General features: G+C 46.4%; 1 protein-coding gene across 1 annotated transcript in view; it reads right to left on the bottom strand.

Moving 5' to 3' along the window:
• NEURL1B (neuralized E3 ubiquitin protein ligase 1B) overlaps positions 1 to 20,016 on the bottom strand; it is a 129,589-nt gene that overhangs the window by 32,903 nt on the left and 76,670 nt on the right. The window contains exon 2 of the mRNA XM_069651377.1: positions 15,000 to 15,563. Within this exon, the coding sequence (XP_069507478.1) occupies positions 15,000 to 15,563 (564 nt within the window). The remainder of the gene's footprint in view (positions 1 to 14,999; positions 15,564 to 20,016) is intronic.

The following is a 20,016-nucleotide window of genomic DNA, read 5'->3' as shown; positions in this document are numbered from 1 at the left end:
CGGCATGAGCTAATACCATGGTGATAGCCAAGGGTGGGACAGCCCCCCTCGGATGGGAATGACTTCAGTTTGCCCTGTAGAAAGCCTCCAGTCGTCATCGAAATGACGGCACCAGTTTACTTCCTAATGGACGGCCAACCGCAATGATAAGGCCCGCTCTGATGTGCGACGGCGGTCTGGGGTCTCTCGAGTGACCACTTCAGCGAGCCCGATACCACCACTCAAAGGACATATTTCGTGCTTGGGAGGTGGAGGAGGGGTTGGCAGTCTCGGGCGGGGGTAACAGAGCAGGCACGGTTCTATATTTGGTATCTTGCATAGCGGCACGGCCTGAGGTTGCATCGTTCCTGCATGGGTTCCAATTGTGCAGTACCCATTTTTCTTTTAGAACACACCACAGGAAAAAACTTTTAAAAAACAAAAATGGTAGGGAGGGGGAAAAGAAACCATAAAAAGAGAAGAAAATCAATTGCAGGAATCACATTTTTATAACTAGGAATTTTAAGTCAGGATTTTATTAGCATACTTCTCCGGAAAATGCTGAGGGGATCCAAGTACGAGTTGTTTGTTTGTATGTATGTTTGTGCTGTGTTTTATATAGCGCAAGCCTAGCTATAATGCAACGGTGCTCGATACAAGGGGATACAATAACCGAGTACAGTAATATGGATACAATTAGAGGGACAGCCTACCAAGGGCACTCCTGCTAAGACCTGGCGGGAGAGAGGGGTACAGAGTGCTACTGCTAAGCCCTGGCGGCAGAGCGGGTACAAAGTGCTACTGCTAAGCCCTGGCGACAGAGGGGTACAGAGTGCTACAGCTAAGCCCTGGCGGCAGAGGGGGTACAGAGTGCTACTGCTAAACCCTGGCGGCAGAGGGGGTACAGAGTGCTACTGCTAAGCCCTGGCGGCAGAGGGGGTACAGAGTGCTACAAGCAGGGATACCTGTTTGGGACTGAGCCGCGGACCCAGTCTTGATTAATTTCCTGGTGGATCCTCGGCTGTGCCCGTACTCACGCTGTATTTCTGGGAGTTTCACACACTCTGTCCTCCCTAACTCTGGTGATGGGGTACCAGGTCTGCACCCGTGGATTTCTTACTTGCCTTCTACTATGAGGAAGAGGGCCAAGTGTGCCAAGTTGGAATCCCTTTCTAAACCCAGAAGACCCCATGACAGTAATTCATTAAGCAACCCCTCCCATATTTTTCATGCCAGTCCTTACCGGCTTTAGAAGGCAACTCCAAATGGGATTCTTCTGCGTTTCTCCCCAGGTTTCCACACTTCAGATCATAGTTTTTAACTTTGATTTTCAATGCATTTGAGTCGAATGTAATCAGAGAAAATTTTCACCGAATAAAAGAAGCACTTACTGTATTGGTGTGTCCACTGCATAAATAAGACGGTGCGTAGAATGTGGGACATGTTGCCTAATGACTGATTAGATTACAAAAGTTTATTGTAAACAAAACAAAAAAAGAAATATACCTGGACAAATGCCATGTGAATGGGAAACAGGATATTTATGTGTTTACATATATTCAGTTAAGAGTAATGGTTAAATGGAAATTAAAAGGTAACCTGCCCTCAAAAAGAAACCTTCAAATTCAGTGACAAAACAGTCAGTTGCCGTCACCCTAAACCAACCATGCCTCGGCCAATGACAAGCACTGCTCAGGGTGTCCCACGTTTCGGAGGGTTTTTGTGTAGTCTGAACATCTATTTTAAAGTGACCCAATACGTTTGGGGTACTACTTTTTTCCTTGGCTGTTTGTGTTGCTCGTGTCCTATCCAAAGTGTATGTCTGCGCATGCCATCTCTTAAGGTAGTTGACATTAGGGCAGGACATGCCTGTATGCAGGGTTCGAAATTTAGATTCGATGAGCAGGAGCTAAAACCAGCTCCCGGGTGTTGGGCATCACCCAGTAGGCAGGAGCTACACCATGTTGTAGGCAACATTGTGTTTAAATGTATATTAGATGTGCTCTAATTCTTCTTTATTCTCAAATACTCAAAGTTAATGTCACATTTACATGTTTGGAAAGCAGCAGTTTGCGGTAAGAGCCAGAAGTAGCTGCTGGGGGTTTCAAGCTAACTAGGCTCTCCCAGGCTAGAAGCCGGAGCTAAATCGCTCATCCCGCTATTTCGAAACCTGTGTATGTATATGGCTGAGCCAATGCCCCAATGGACAACTTTAGACAATTATTTGATCCCTAAATTTGCAAAGGAGACAATTTACCACATCATTATTCCACCAGAATGCCACCAAATGTTATCCCTGCCGATGGCGTAGAGCTAAGATAAGGAGTTTGTGAGGCAAGTGTCAGGGATGCAGTCACATCGGAAGACACTCCGAAGGGCCTGGAATGGTAAGAGCCGGGCCCGAGACTCTGCATCCAGTGCCAGCGGCTCGGCCCCAGTCTGGAGCCTGAGCAAACACAACTGAAGGGACTTCAGAGAGCTTCCCAAACCGAGGCCTCCGTAGGTTTGGCAATGTCACTGAACCGTGTGTCTGGAGTGAATCAGAAGGTTCTGGAATGTGCTTTATCGCTTCGGTTGTGCCCGAAAGCACAGCGAGGAATGTTAAGATGCTATTAATGTCAGCTTTTGCTCAATTTTTTAGAGTCTGGGCCACTGCAGAGAATAAGTGTGTGCGATATGCGGCCATGCGGACGGATGCCAGCCCTTCACTAGCCGGCAGACCAAGGGCCCGATTCATGGAATTTTTTGCACGGTACAAAGTGCCTTTTCACTGCTAAAAAGTGACTTTGCACTGACGACACAAACCCCGATTCATGGAAATGTCCAAAGTGTATTTTTGCCGTGCAAAGTTATTTTGTACTGCAAAAATGACTTTGCACTGCGAAAATACACTTTGCATAGTTCCATGAATCAGGGTTTGTGTCGGCAGTGCAAAGTCACTTTTCAGTAGTGCAAACCAACTTTGAACCGTGCAAAAAAAAAAATCCACGAATCGGGCCCCAAACAGTGCTCCGCACCACAACAGACTTTGCGCAGTTTTTTCAACAAAAGCCCTGGAAAGCAGGAGGGCCAAAGTCTGCTCCCAGCCAACAATGGAAACATTCCTCATGTTACGCTAGGCGCGTGCACATGCCGGGAACAATGTGACCGTTTCCAGAAACCCTGGGTCTGTCGGTAAAATAAAATATGACCTTGAATATTTTCATGTGTTCGGAACACTAGAACATTTTTTTAAATAAGCTTCATTTATTGTGTGACATTTACGGTGCAAACTGTGCAGGCCTTGCAGTTAAGAACGTAAAAGAGAAGCCACGTGCGAGGGATGAAAAAAGAAGAATGCACTTTAAAATGAAAGCGCTGGATCTTGCGTTTGGAGAAAAAAATTGAAACTGAAGTAAATACGCGTCACAAACAAAGTTCACATTTACCTTTCAGACGAACCTGTCACACAGGCCACATTTATTTCCAGAAAGAGTAGAGCCAAGTTGGCAGTGCAAAGGCACTTTTCAGCAGTGCAAAGGCACTTTGAACCGTGCAAAAAATCCCATGAATCGGGTCCAAACTCTCTGGATATGCAATCTTGGAGGACTTCCTGGTGCATTGTGGGCAATTTGAGATGTTCTTCACTTCGGCTCAGTGCTAACTGTGGTACTGGCGCATTCTCAAAGCAGAAGATGCTGCCATCTGGTGGAATTTTGCGGTAACTGTTTGAGGGACACCGGTCTATTCTAACAAGCGAAACGAAGGCAGGAAATTGGGATATATTTAAAAGTACTGTTGCAAATAAAAAAAATCTCTATTATGGTGGGCTAAATTCTTGCTTACAGTGGATAGTCTTGCGGCAACTCTCCGAAAAGAGGGGGGGTTCTACAGGCTACAGACCTGCTCAAGCAGAAATGCACCATTTCAAATCAACTCTCCACCTCTCTGACAACAATGGCCCACATCTGTGTCTTAATTTTTATTTATTTAATTAAAGTTAATCATTCTTCACGAGGAAAACAAAAACAGCCCCAGCGCGCGCACACCATCAAAAACACGAGTTGGTCCAAAACACGTAGTATCGTTAAGGGCGTGCTAATTGCGCATTTACTTATTAGACTCTGGGGAACATCCAAAATCTTCGAAAGCCGTTCACGGGACTACGATGCCACCGAGGCCTCCTGCGATAAGCAGCCTATAAGCGCCGGCTTTCCAGCGTTAAGTGGTGTGCTTTTTACAAACCACCCCTCGTGATAAGGCGGGAATGCATTTAAGTGCTTCCAAGTGGCCCTTGTTGTAGATAGGAGATATGCCATGGGCAGTGTCTCCTCTCTGCCCAGGAGAGGTGGGTGGGACACATCGGGTGTTCCAGAGAGAGGGGTGAGCTCAACCAGCTTACAAATGGCGCACGCGAGCACAGCGCAGATAACGGAAACCTAATTCACTCTGCTTTGCCTCTGCGCTCGTTCATGTAACGCCTTGAAGGCAGCAGTCTGTATCAGCTGCCTGCGATGGGGCAGCCACGTGCTGCTAAGTAGACGCCGCCTGAAATAGCCCTCCTGCCCGCTAGACACAAAAGCATTGGCAAAGCCAACAGCCAGGGTTTGCGGAGCCCTGGACGGCAAAAGATGTGCGGGGCACCTTTATTCGCAACGCAGAACATGATGTCACAAAAACAGTCATTAATATCCATGGGGATCAAATAACGGAATTTTAATTGTTAATATTACGGTTGTAGCAATACCGGATGTTAGGCTTATTTTGGAGTAGTCGGACGAGTGATCTGGACATCTTGTACAGATGGGTACCTCAAGAAAAAGTACTGTGATGAGGCCGAGCAGAACAAAGAGTAATGAAGATCACTGGCAAGTAATCAAAACATACCTCATGTGACTGCATGTTCCAAGGATGTAAGGGGAGGGATTGGCCCTGTGCCAGAACGGGCAAAGTGCTTTTGCTGCAGGATAGTGCAATCGTAGCTATGCCTATTAACTGGAAAGGTACGGAGGCAGTCAGAGTGAGCAATTCCGCAGGTCTTCAAATGCCATCACTAGGGCTCAAGTCCAGAAAAAAGTGTGGAGGACCATTAGCATATGCACGGGGACTGAACAGTGAAATGCGCACATTTAATTCAACTGGCATTTGCTAATAGAAGAAAATTCAAAATCAGGGTCGGATTGGCCCCCCGAAATCGTCCCCGAGGTGTTGGGGCCGGTTTCTGGCCACTCCTGGGCCAGTTTGGAGGAAAAAAAATGGAATTTTTTTTTCTATTTTTTTTTTGTTTTTTTCAAAAAGCCTTTAATCTTTCTTACGTCGATAAATGAGTACCAACACAGGTTGGGTGATATTGTATGCATATTTGTTCTATAAATAAGAGCTTAAGCATAAGTGCTGTACAATAACATATTATCGTTTGGCCTTAGGCGTCTGCTTGCATTCACAGTAATTTGACAATATGAATCTATACACACTGATATTAATGATACATATGGTGATCCATTCTTGTATGAAATGTATATCACATTAGTGAAATCATAACCATATTTTTCGTAGTGTACTTAGGAACAATGCTATTTGATGCCACTTCCTGTTTTGTCAAGGGGTGAAAGGCCCCGTTTCATCGCTTCCCTGGATGTCACTTTGTGGTGGGGTCAAATGATATCACTTCTGGTGACGTCATCAGAGGTCAAGGTTCGTGAGGTGAGGGTTGGGCCACTTTTTTGAGACGAGGGGTGGGCCACTTTTATTGGGTGACCGGGCCTATTTCTTGTCCCAGTCCGACCATGTTCAAAATAGAAAGGAGCATTGTCTTTCACAAAATGAATTGTCAACACCCGGAAGAAAAAAAAAACCCAGCTAGATGATCTTTTCATAGAACACTGCTGGCAAAGTAAAAAAAGGTGTGCACCTTTTAACCCAAACATCTATATTGAACTATTCTATGGTAAGCAAAATACCAATACAAGATGTGGGCTTTGAAGACACTTTCACATGGTTTTGTCGGTTCAAATCCTGCTGGATGGAAACTTGAGCAAACAAGCATTTTTGCATGCTGGGCTCAAAAATACCAAAGGGGGAATGGAGTCTGCACTGGGAAAAAAGTGGGCAGACGCAGTCAACACACATGTACTCTCAACTTGTACCCTGAAAATCAGCACAGGGCCAGCTAGAACATTCAGCCCAGCAACCTCTCTTCCCACGCTCATAGACCTGGTAAATCAGCACAACAAATTTACCCTCTGACCCCTTTGCCCTCCTCACCAGACGTTTGGCTTTTAACAATACTCTGTTTTATGAATCATACTTGAAAAGTACACACATCATAAATAAAGTACTCCAGCAATGTTGGAATCCTTATAGAAGCATGTTAAACAAATAGAGTACAAATGTTGCGTTATTTTCACCCCATCTTGACTACAAATACCAGAATGCAATTCCAAAAAATGGGTTGTAGGCTGTCTTTCAAGACTTAATCATAAGAAAAGATAACGTGAAATGGTAACATTTTGCATCATTTGACAAAGGTATGCCTTATATTACGCAAGTAAAATGTGACATTCTCCCAAACAAAACAAACACATTTATTTAACACATCAAATGGGGACATATGAGTACTATCGAGACACAACTCGTTTTGTCAGCACATTTTAATTCTCATCCAAGAAGACAAATTTGGGCGGCAACTCGTTTTTCTGTATGTGCTTTCAGTATAAAATGTCCCTTTCAACCCCCTTCTCCAGGTTCTTCAATGGACTATTAATTTAAACCAGGAGGGTGATAAGCCCCAACTCTCAGACCACACGAGTCTGATGGACTGCTGGGCGAGCAGTATTTGTCTCCCTGGGGTTGGGAACTGACAGCACAGCCTCGCTAAAGCAGGCACAAAGAAAAGCCTGTGGCTGGAAGCAGCCCAGCCCTCATTACGTCTTATAATCACAGCAGCAGGTAGCTGCGGGGTATCCAAGAGAGCGGGCCACAGACCTCGGGCCAGCTCTGCCAACAGTTTTTGATTTACTGTAGGCACGGTATATGCAATTGCCAACCGCTACTTGACCATATGATAGCAGTGCCTGGCAAATGTGTTTCTAATGCATGTACACAAGTCAAAAAAGTTGGCTTAGTCAATGCTTGTTTTTAACATGACAATTGTGTAAAGAACAGATAAATGAAGTGGTTGAAGGCACGCATGGTTAAGACATTTTTATTACACCAACAGCGCAAGCCATTAATTCTCAGAAGACTGCTTATAAATAACACATGCATGCTAAAGTTTGATGTTTCTGCTTGACATAGCTAGCTCAAAGAGTTCCCAAAAGGATGTGTTTTAGGTGGAGAGGGGGATTGTAGTGGATGGTAATGGTCATAGGGAGTAGCATAGTCTGTGGTGGGTTAATAACCAAACAACACCCACAGGCTGTGTGTCACTCCACCCATGTCCTTTGCCTCTTAGCTGTACTGCAATGCAATAGTTTCCGCTTAAAGGTGCAGCAAAAGCTAAACCTAACACACTTCAATACACTATATTCCTTCTCGGCCGCAACCTGCTTTTGAAATCACCTCACTTTCCTAGGGGCAGTATCTACTTACCAGAAGGAAGAGCCTTTTATTGAGACAGAGCACAGTTACGCTGAGTGGGACTGAACCAATTTTCAATGAAGAAGTGTCTTCATTTAGGGGTAGCATGTTTCAGAAGGTAAGTTGCTTCTTCAGGGCGTCACTATTGCATCATTATGCCTCAGACAATAAACATAGAAAAGAGACTTGTGTTGGGCAATGAATACAATCTCATCTCTGTCATTTTAAAGTATCCAACATAATACACTTACACAGCGGTCTCTGTAAGCTTTAAAATAATCACTGTAGACCTTCATAAAATTTTTTTTAAAAAACATCTCGTGTTAGTAATAAACTTGAAAGAAACATTTGTACCCGGAGAGACTGCATTCGAAGCTGCCCGATGATGCGGTATTAATAATGGAAGAGAGACAGTCTGGGCTTGGCCAACCCTCAAATGATAAGAGTTGATTGACAAAAAAGTGGCTTCTGCACACTTCAAAAAGTTCTTCAACTGATGATCTAAAAGTCCTCTAAATTTGTGTTCAGGTTTCACGATTGAGACGTTCTGGTTATTAGGTTTCACATTAGTTACATAGTTCACTATCTTTCTGTAAAATCTCCGGCTCCCCAGAAGTCAGTGAATTATGCCCGCTCACTCTTCAGGCCCAGGATTTGGAAACCAAAAACTGAGGCTACTAGGGGAGAGGTCCATGGGCGGATGCCAGCCATTCACAAGAACACAATGAACTGCGATCGGCTGAAACGCCAGGCCCCCAATTCCATGGAGCTGCATTAGTACAGGCATCCAACAAGACAGCAATCTTCAAGGCCCCCATCACTCTATAAACACCCCTACTGGACCACTATACCCGCATCAACAGAACTATAAACCATCAAATTCATTAGACGTAGATCACCGCCATTGGGCGGCCCAGTGACAGTAACAAACACACCATTGCCCGTCATCCCATCATCACATGCGACCTCCTTAAATGGTGCCACCTGGTAATTATTCTGGCAAAACTCAAAAAGCCATACTCAGCAGCATGGCAACCCATTATGAGGTCCTCCAACTGTTCTGGGCCACTGCTCGCATGGCCCTTCACAGATGATGCTGGGTGGGGATCTTTGCAATAGAAGTGCAAACCATATGGAGGGCCACATAATGACCAGCCATGCTCTACAGAGATGGCACCTTCCCTTCTTTGATAGCAACATTCATCTCAAGAGAAACACCCACACCACTCCACCTCATCACCAACGCGTCCCTCACGCAAGACATCTTCACAGCTAGATGCTCTCATTACTGAATAAACAGACTCTTCATTCAGACGACCATGCCAACAGCTGACCCATCATATATCTACCCTTCACTGGGAAAACCATTAAGCACAGTCTTCCTCCAACTCCATGAGACAGTCACCCAAACTGGTCTCCCATGGGATTACCAGTCTGGCTTCTACACTACAGGCAGGACAGAGGCAGCCACCATCCAAGTAGTCAACAATGCTCTACACATCCCAGACAAATGTTATGTTAGGTTATGTTAAGATTTCTTATATAGCGCATGGTCACCCGAAAGCATCATGGTGCTGGAGAGGAAAAAAACAAACCTGGGAGCGTAGCCATCAACCATCAGCCACTAAAGTTAAAAGAGATGGGTTCAAAGGGCCTTCCTAAAGGCCAAATGGTTAGATGTTTTTTTCAATGTCATGGGCAGCTTGTTCAATAGCTGTGCCGCAGCAGTAGAAAAAGGCACAACGCCCAATCCGAGAACGGCAAAAAGGTGGCGCACAGAGCAGGCCAGCCGACTCAAACCTCAGAGATCCCTTTGGGAGATAGCGTGAACATTTAACACAGAGATTCTCTGCCCCCTGATCGTGAAGAGTACGATGCACAATACAGAGTGCCTTGAATTCGATACGTTGGGCAACCGGCAGCCAATGCAAACAGTGCACGGTGCAAAACTGGAGAAATATGGGCACCGTAAGGTGACCCTGTCACCACCCGCGCTGCAAAATTCTGAAGGAGTTATAGTCGGAGGACCAGGACCCTAGACCCTAGGAACCTAGGTTGTGCAAGATAAAGAGAATTGCAATAGTCCAACCGACTAGATATCGTCGCAGCCACGACCAGTAGGTGCAGGCGAGGTATCATCTGGAGTACATTTTCAGGATTTTCAGGTCGAAGACCCAGTCTGACAGGCAGATGATACCTGAGCATCCATGGACAGGGTGGGAGTCATGATTACTCCCAGATTCTTAACCTTTGCCGTGGGGATAGGAAGAGAACCCAAAGAAGAAGGCCAAAACGACTCAATCCAAATTGAGGGATCAGGAGGAGAACCCACCACCAGCGCCTCCATTTTGTCCCGATTTAACTTCAGCCAATTTAGGCCCATCCACTCCCTGAAGGCCGTCAGACACTGATGAAGACTGGACGACACCCTGTCCCGATCAAGATATAAACAGATTAGGATCTGGTTGTCGTCAGCATACGAATAGCATCTGACACCGCTGAGGGAGCGGATTAGGCACACTAAAGCCCAGATGTAAATGTTGAAGAGAATAGGGGACAAAGTGGAACCTTGATTAACACTGCAACTAAGGTTACAAGAATTAGAAGAAATAGGAGAAAGCAGAAGAGATTGAGATCTATCAACCAGAAAAGAGGAGTACCAGGCTAGTACTTGACCAGATAAACATACTTGGGCCAGGCGGGATAGCAGGGTAGGATGATCCATCGTGCCGAAAGCTGCTGATAGGTCCAATAATATCAGGGCTCCGGCACCTCCTGCATCCACGAGCCTGGCCGTGTCGTCCTGGATGGGTACCAGGACATTCTGCGTTCCCCTGCCTGGCCGAAAACCGACTGGGCTGGGTCAAGACAATCAGATAGTTCAAGAAAAGAGGACAAGAGAGGAGAAACCAGTGATTCTAAAAGTTTCATAAGAGCAGGTAGAAGAGAGCTATGCCAAAAATTAGATGGCAAGTCTAGCAAAGGTTTTTTAGAAGAGGGATTACTGTAGCAGCCTTTAACTCTGGTGGTATAAATCCCTATTGACAGGAGCCATTGACAGCACCCGTGATCACCGTTAGGATGTCAGGTGAAATCTCCTTGGGGACTCTTAAATGCACCACATCGGAGGGGCCACTACATTTAATCTGCTGAATGGCCTTAAGAACCGAATCTTCAGAGAAGAGAGGGAAGAAAGACAAGCCAGGTCGTGTGGTGTCCATATCAGGGTAAAGGGAGCTGTTGCTGGAAATAGATGTAATGGCAGATGGCAAAGTATTAAACAAAATATTTGTACAAATAATCTCAATCTTTCTAATGAAAAATTGAGATAACGATTCGCACAACTCCTGGGTTGGCTTGACAATGGGTGTACAAGTTGCTGTGGAAGTAAGGATTTAACTACTGCAAAAAGGGCCTTGGCCTCACACAGAGGTTTCAATTTTCTGGGCAAAGTAGGATTTCTTTGCCTCTGAAATAGCGGCTGAATAGGCCGAAGAACTGGTCTTATACAGGATCTTAGACTGCGGGTCATATTCAGTATGCCATTTACTGGAATTCTTTCATGAGCTATGGAAAATCATGCCCCTTCGAGTGTCGAATTATAACGGTCATAAGAAAGCGGCTCCTTGGTTTGCACCTCACCTAAGAGATTAAACAAGTCCTTTTCAAATCAGAGCCTGTATGTGAAAAAAGCAACTCAGAATAGTTTCTGAATTTGATCGAAAATATTAGTGAGAAAAATGAACAAGCTATTTTTGATGCAAAAAATAAGTAAATTGGTTTTTTAGACAGCAAAACAAGAAGGCCAATATGGTCTCGAGAAACTATTCCATTAAATCGTTTCTGTATCCAATAGCTTTTCACAATTATATCTCATATGAGCACTCTTCTGCTCTGAAGGATTACTGTTCATTACAAAATTATAGATATTTAAAAAACGATTGCTTTGCATAGATTGTTGAAAAATAGCTATGGAGGTTCCACAGTCCTATTACAAGTTATGTAAGACTCAAATTATGAATCAATTATATTTTCAAAGGGTTGTGGTTGATGAGATTTCTTATCCTTTTAGAAAACTTCCATCAGGCATTCACATGGAAGATTCTGTATCTGCACTTACAGGTAAAATATGTACTTATTCCCTTGCAGGTATCGTTAGTTCATATGTGAATAAGTCATTCACAGGAGCTGCTGTGCCTACAAGAATAAACATAGCCATAATATCTCCCGTAATGAAAACAAAATATTCTGGATCCACTAGTCCTGAAAAGTTTTCAACCGGTGGCAGGACTTCCCTGGCTTTTGAAGATTTTGGGACAGGTAGCCTCACCTCCACTCCACTTGTATGTAGAATAAAATGTCCTACTCAACTGCTTTCAATCCGGCTTCTCCCCCAGACATGGCACTGAGTCTGCCTTACTCACTGTCTGGGACGACATTCTCCAGCAAGCAGACAAATGGGCCATGACCTTGTTGGTCATACTCGATCTTCCAGCTGCTTTCAACACAGTCAATCATGACCTTTTAATTCAACGACTAGAGCAATTTGCTCACATTTCTACCCACACATCGAAATAGTTTTGCTCTTTCCGAGACGAAAGGGCATAGCAGGTTAACCTAGGTCCATTTCAGTCCCGGTCTGACTCGCGTTATGTGGGATACCTCAAGGATCTTGGTTGTCCCCCTTTTTTAATATATAGGTCAAACCACTTCATGACATTTTTGTTAAACACAGTCTACTATACCAGGCCTATGCCGACGATGCTCAAGTCAGTTTAAAAGTGGATGGACCTAATTCCAGCATTGATGAATCTATGAAATGTCCTGACTAAGTTGAATCTTGGATGTTGGAGAATGCACTGACTAAATCCAAATAAGACTGAGCTCATCCTTCTGGGACCAAAATACAAATTTAAAGATTTGGTCAAATCATATCCCCTCCCTACGTGACTTGACTTACCAAATTCAAGAAAGTGGGCTTTTATTGGAAAATAGGACCTCAACTTGAACACCGAGATAAATCAATGACTGAAATCTTTTTATACACTACGTCTTCTCAGAAGAGCATACCTTACTGTGGTGGTTGTATCTTTAATTAATTCCAAAATTGACTGCTGTAAGGGCTTGGTCGTTACTTACTTACTTACGGCTGTAATGCGCTATTATCCTCCTTGATCTTTCCTCTCCCTTTGACACAGTCAATCATGATATCCTGACTAATTGGCTCTGTGACAACCTGGGCATCACAGGCCTGGCACTGGACTGATTCACCTCCTTCTTCTCCTACCAGCCTTCTAAGGTTCAACGTGGCCCTTTTTTCTCCCCTACGACTCTCCACCTGCAGGGTCCCTCAAGGCTTTATCCTCTTGCCATAGTTTTTCAACATCACCCTGGCCCCTTTGGCCCACTTGATCTCTTCCTTCTCTTCTCACTTCCAGTGTTATGCAGATGACACACAGCTCTCCTTCAAGCTTCCCTCCTCTTCCTCCTCTCTGATCCCCGACTGTCTGACTGCTATTCAGTCATGGTGTACTGCCAATGATCTCTGCCTTAATGTCTGTAAGACTGAGATCCTTCTCATTAGGACCCCAGCTCCCACCTTCCATCACTCCCTTCCATCCCTCTGGCCGCCCTAAATGGATTCCCTCCCATCACCCTCTTGTGAGGCAAAGAACTTTGGTGATATCTTTGATTCCTCTCTCTTCTTCTCTCCTCACATCATGGACCTTGCCAAGAAGGCCCACTATCAGCTGCACCTCCTCAGAGGTATTCTCCCTTTCGCCGCCTTCCCCCAGAAACTCAATGTCTCCAGAGCTCTGGTCCTCTCTAGGCTTGACTTCCTTCATCCTCCCTTCTTCCCCTTCAAGTAATTCAGAACAGGTCTGCAGGACTTGTTCTTGGCCTCAAGCCCAGGGACCGCATCTCTCCAGCCCTAATTTCCCTCCACTGTTTCCTGGTTGCTGCTAGGATCAAATGCAAGACCCTCTGCATCATCCACAAGGCTCTCTGAGGCCTGGGACCCTGCTACATCCAATTATCTCTCCTTAAAACCGCCCTGCTTGAGCACTTTTGTCTACTGGCTCCAACTCTCTGCGAATCAGATGCTTCTCTAAGCACAGAGTGGGGGGGTAGATGCCTCTCATATGCAGGTGCCTCCCTCTGGAATTGTCTCCCTGCCCCTCTCAAGCTTGAGCCAGATCTCCTTAAGTTTCGGAAACTCCTCAAGTCCCTCCTTTGCTCCTCCTCCTTCACTCTCCCACACCCCCCACAAGGTCCGCCTTCCCTGCACTTACCTGCATTCCCTAGTACTTGCCCGCTGGCCTCCCCTTAGCACTTGCATCCCACCCCACCTCTTCACCCTTTTCCCTTCTCTCCTTAGCACTTGTTTTTGCGTAGACTGGACCTCCCACCTCCTCCCATCAACCCTAGCATGCACTTCTGGTTCTGCACTTGCACATTCCGAATGTCACAAGGCCTATTAGGACCAGTATTGTATCTTTCTCCCATGTCCCCCGACCCCCTTTTTTTGTCTTGTGGTGCCTTGATACATTATTTGATGCATAGGCGCCTTACAAATATCAAAAATAAATAAAAAAAATGTCTGGCAATTCCCGATTATCAAGCTGAATGTATTCAAAAAGTTACACATTCTGCGATTCTGTTGACATTTCAGCTTTCATGAAGTGACCCACCACCACGTTTCATAAATCCCTGCACTGGTTTCCTACAAGAGCGCGGATCCCTTTTAAAGAGCTACGTCTCACTTTTAAATGTTGTGTACACTCTTGTGCCAACCCGCCTCCACGCCCCTCACTGCGGGTAAGGGAGACTCATTTACAGGGGAAACATTGACATTATGTTTCAAACCGTGGAGCTAAACTTCCATTTTATTTATGACTTCCCGCTAGCGTGAAAACTTAAGGTCAGGCAGAGAAGGCTTCCACCACACGTCGGTCAAATAGCAGAAACCTATAGCACCATCAATGCCTGCAGGATAGCAATGGCTCAGTCTGTGGAAGCTGCTGAGGGGTCTGTATTCCTGATCTTGTTTTTACTACTGGCTTACCCTTGACAGTCAGTTCTTATGATTTTGAAAACCAATCCCTGTCTGCCTTACTTCCCGGCAGTCTCTTCCTCATTGATATGATAGGTTATTTATAACACGCTTAATACCCAGAGGTTTCTAAGCGCGAACCCGGGGATCGAACCTACGTTGCTCCGTGTCGTCTTGCTTCCAAAGCGAGCACGTTGCCCCTGAGCTATCCTCTTATTGCAAACCACACAAAAAAGTTTAAAGTTAGCAAATGTCCTACTTACTGCCCAATGAGGACCTTTGAAACTACCGGACCAAACATTTTGAACATCCATGCAACAGTATTAAAAAAAAGAAAAAACATATAGGAATAATAGATTGCCTGGAATCATGACCACATTGAAAAATGTAACTCATGGGTGGAACTCACCTAGGATTTGCACTTCTTGTGTGATCCCGTAGACATCAATCAGAGCCCAGAGAGGGCCCGTGACCTTGACCCCACAGTGGAACAAGATGGGCTCTTCGTCATTGACGCTGTAGAAGACCCGGCCATGGCGATCAACCCAGAAGGCCAGCACATTGTCCCTGAGAGCAAAGCGTTCAGGCAGTGCCTTAGCCCAGTAGCCTGGCCGGGTTACCAAGTCAGGGCAGGCATACTTTGGGATCTCGTCGCTGCCCATCTGCGCCGGGTCATGGACGGTGAAGCCGAAGCGGAGGGCCCCGCTCCAACCGTGGTGGACAGCCACCAGCTTAAGTCGCACCTTCTCGTAAAGATGGACGGGGCGGCTGCTGAACGTGATCCCGTTGCAGAAGCTGTTGCGACGAGAGGCCCGGCGGGAGTGGGGATCCAGGCGGATGTTCTTGCCCTTGGCCTGCGGGTGGAATCGGAGGCTCTCCGAGAGGGGAACGGTGGAGCGCCGGTCATGGAGGCTGCTGGGCAGCGTATTGTACGGCCTGCTGTACGCTGGCGGGCGGAGGTGGTGACTGCTGTCTGTAGACAGAAGAAAAGGGTACATTGTTAAGAGACATGGCTTTCACAGCACCAATTATTAAGGATACACTTAGAAAACTCTTGCCAAAAAAACGCCATAAATCAATGGACACAGAATTGACAAAGACATTGTGAAAAAAATGACAGACCCACCAAACCAACATCAGCCACCAAACCAACATCAGCGCGCTATATAGGCCTGGCAGGCCACAACTACCCCAAAATTCTCTGTCTCCGGAAAAAGCTGAAAACATGGTGGCTACTCTGAAAATGTCTATATATAATCCCATCACATTAGTCACCCTCTACACAGACAACACCAAGAGGGCCACGGGGGGCTAGTGGACCACCTGCCTGTGGGTCCCCATGGATCCACCGCTAGGGTCACCGCACCCTGGGCACCCGTAAAAGATGCAGTGTGCCGAATATTTGTAGGGCCTGGGTGGGACATTAGAAAAGCCAAGGAGAAAGGAAACCCTCTGTAGCCATCAAATACATGTGGCTGGGTACAAAGTGTGGCACCAAAAGCCACAGTGCGGGCTGTCTGAGTGGGTTTAGAGCCCACTCCGAATATCCAAGTGTTACCTGCGGCTCAGAGGCCCGGCCCCTTTACTTGTACATGTACATTTGCCTTGGGTAAGGCGCCATCTTTTGTTGCAGTGGCAAGTGATGGCTCCGTTTGTGGTGTGTGCGGCAAAAGGGACTAGGCCCTCATCAGACACATCCACACACGTTGCGCGCAGCAGATATTTTTGTGTTTTTGTTTGCTGCATCCTAAACGCATTTGCAGCTTCCTTCCTTGAGGGCACTCCTCCAGGGACGTGCTATTGGGAAACGTTTGCAGGCCATTTCCTCGTCTTGGTTTTCCATTTGCAGAGCCAACATGCTCCCGGCCGGCAGGTGGTCTCTCGCCCCAGACATCCCCACCCCAGCTCCCCACCGGCGGCAACTGTTAACCCATCCAGAACAAGAACAAACATTCATCAAAACGTTTTGAGTCGACTAATAACTGAGCCAGGTGCAGTTATTTCCGGTCGGATAGCTGTGATAAATTCCAATGCAACTGTATTATCAAATAGCTCAGTGGGTCAAAGCACCGGCTGCACATATCTATGTGTGAACTGCAATAGCCAGTTCAAATACCAACAGAGCTGGGTCAAAAGTTCATCCTTCTGAGGATGATGAAGTGAGTAGTTCCTGTATGTGTGCAAGATATTGGGTATAAAAACGCACGTGCAGCTTTAATTATTTTCGAATTTGATGAGTTTCACTGTAAAAAGTACACTGACCTGTGTACAAAGGATGGCACACTGCACGACTGCACCTCTCTGTGGAATAGTTGGCAGCTGCAGGTCATACCTCGGGGGTGGGGGGGGGTCAGTGGGCTGTAGCAAATATTTTGATAGCCACCTTCGTGGCCTATCTACGGGTTATCTTTTACAAGCAGAGACTTGTGGGAGGAACTGCACACGTTTACCAGACCATGGGCCACTCAACGAGGGCTCAATGTTTGTTCTGTGTGAAGAAAGCACAGGGCCTGCGCATTAGGTTCTGGAGGGTCTCCAGCTCTGGGCTGGGAAGATTCTGGGTGGCGGGCCACTATGCTTCTCGTAAAGCCCGCGCTTACCGCCCTGTAATCACCTCTGTGGTACTGGATCTAATAATATGGTCTAGTTTGTTTGATAATTTTATTTATAACGCGCTCCGGACCCAGGGGTATATGGGCGTTCAAGAAGACGGTTACATGGCAGGTGTATAATTTAAGCAGTCTACAAGTATACAATAAAATAGATACAGAGCAGTCAAAAGTGAGCATTTCGCAATACATATCAAGTGAGTACATGGGGGACGGGGTTATAGAGGCTGTGTCAAAGGGCGTGCGAAGATGGTGAGTGCCTACTGGTGTGTATGTGGGGTGTCCCAAGGACCTAAGGTGGTATAGGTTATTTATTCAGTAGCCAGGTGATGACCTGGGTTCTAAATGGTTGAAAGGTAGGGATGGATGTCCCTGTGTGGTAGTGTGTGCGAGGCGTGCCGCTCTCCCCAGCTCCTGCTGAAGTGGGCCTGGCGCAGGAGCCTGTTCCCAGTGGTATGTGCTGCGAGAAGTAGGCAGGTGTGGTGTATGGGTTTCAGGCCATGCACGCCTAGAGTGGCCTTCTGCGGGGACTGCACAGTCTCCTCCTGCACCCCACTCGTGCGCGCTGCGAGGGACCGCTTAGGTGCTGGGCTTCGGTAGCTGCACGCGGACACGTTGTGTAGCTGCAGCGTTGTGTTGCCAGGTGTTGGAGCAACACCCTGCAGCTTTCTGGCTGCAGCGCCTGCGTTGAGGGCTGCGAAGTATTCTGCACGTTGACTCTGCGGGGGGAGCCTGCTTGGTAGCTTACTCTACGGGCATCTTTCTAGGTACGAGACGGGTCACCGAGAGCTTTTTTGCATATAAGAGGGTCCACATGCAAGAAGAGACATAAAGCCCAACTGGGCTGCCAAGGGAGAAACATGACCCCATCTCTGTCATCGCTCCCTCGCCCCCCTGTGTCTGGTGCCCTCTGCCCATGTGTAGGCTCTTACTGTCCACTACATGGACCCTGGCACAGCTTACCCTTTCCTCGTGGGAGCTGGCAAGGAGGCATCGTGCAGTAACCCTGCTTTGCCTTCAGACACTGGAGAAGGTCTGCGAGAAGCGCGCTGATGTTCCCGGCGTTGAATGCCCGCTTTAGGATTGCGCCACTTCCCAGCCAAGACCCTCCCGTTGGCTTGCAGTGGACCCGTTGATGCCTAGGGCATTTTTGAAGTCATTTGGCACCTCAACGCTTTCCTGTGGACACGGTTATCCTACGCACACATTACTTTAGCGCCTGGCACTCGAACGTAGAACTCACTTTCTCACACTGTCAGCAACTAAACCCCCACGTGTATTGGGAATGGAACATGTCCATATTCTAGGTTGAAATTGGCATAGGCTCGTGTTTTTTGGATGACCAGATCACGCTTTATAATAAGTTCATAAACTTTAAAAAGTGCACAGAAAATCTGATTTGACGTTTCCATAATGTTTTCAAGTCTCTAGGGATGTCCCTCTAGCGAGTGTCGCTATTAATGAAATGTGTGAGGTTTAAGAAGCACTTTTTCGGGGATACCAACTTGAGTACCTCAGCGCCCTGAAATTATATTGTCGTATTCGACAAGGTGTTGCATGTTTCGTGAAGAAATCAACGGTGACATAGTGTCCCTCAACTATGTATGTATAGATCCAATAAAGTTATACGCACAAACACCTGCGCCACAAAGGATTGCTAGACACTGGTAGATTGGTTGAGCTTTGCTCAAAAATGATTTTACTGGTCAATATTTGTGCAGGCCCTTTAAGATGGCACGTGTTTCGGCATATTCTCTAGAGAATGGACACAATAGATGGACTTTGCAGAGGCGGGATGTAACCCAGGACAAGTATATGTGGAATACTCTGCCCCAGAAGATAACCAAGGGCAACAAGGCTAATGCCCTGATTTGACAAAGGCAGACGAATGTGCCGAAACATGTGTCATCTTAAAGGGCCTGCACAAATATTGACCAGCAAAGCTCAACCAATCTACCAGTGTCTAGCAATCCTCTGTGGCGCAGGTGTTTGTGAGAATAACCTTTTTGGATTAATGAAATGTGTGTTCAATTGTATGCAGAATCCGACTAGCCCTCACTGCTGTTCTGTTTTGCTGGACAGAGGCGTCCCCGTCCCAGAACCTGGATTTCTCAGCTACACCACCACACAAAAAACTTCTGGGAAACAAAAAGGCTTCAAACAAACCGAGAGGAATTTCTGTTATAAAAACGTATTCAACGTCGATCCACTTCCAAAAGGGCGAATTAATAACTAACTAGAAAAAGCTATCACAGGCCTCAAAAAATACAAGCAATTACTGTTTTAAAATTACAATGACCTTCCACACGTCCAAGACAAGGACTTCAATGGAGCTGCCATTTGTTAGCATGCAATTTTCCCAATCCATTGCGAAAGTCTGAAATGAGGTTGACTAGATTCCAGCACAAGCAGTCAACAGCAGGCCAGAGGCGGTAGCAAGAACTCTGGAGCATAATGTCTTGCCTAAGCCCCGCTCCGTCCTCCACACCCAGTGGGTCCCAGGCGACCCGCACAGATCCTGTGCCTCCTCGAGCAGACCTCTTTAAGAAGACTTAGGAGTCTTCTTCTCCTTATAGTGCAGTGCAGTCTGCCCCCACTTCACAGCTCACTCTTCAAGCAGCGTTCAGAGTCATACCTCTCAACTCACGCAGCTCTCTCATTTTGCAGGTGTCACCCACCTTTAGGCAGTTCTCTCCCCCCACCGGCCAAATACAAAATCAGGTGTTCCCACATGATCGAGTACTCAAGCCTCACAAAGTGTTGCTGCTGTTCAAACTGGTATATATGTCCTGCATTTTACAGACTTCTCTTTATTAG

The sequence above is a fragment of the Ambystoma mexicanum genome, chromosome 3p (assembly GCF_040938575.1).
Source record: "Ambystoma mexicanum isolate Mex_15411 chromosome 3p, UKY_AmexF1_1, whole genome shotgun sequence".
Taxonomy (NCBI): domain Eukaryota; kingdom Metazoa; phylum Chordata; class Amphibia; order Caudata; family Ambystomatidae; genus Ambystoma; species Ambystoma mexicanum.
This window is presented reverse-complemented; position numbering and strand designations above follow the sequence as displayed.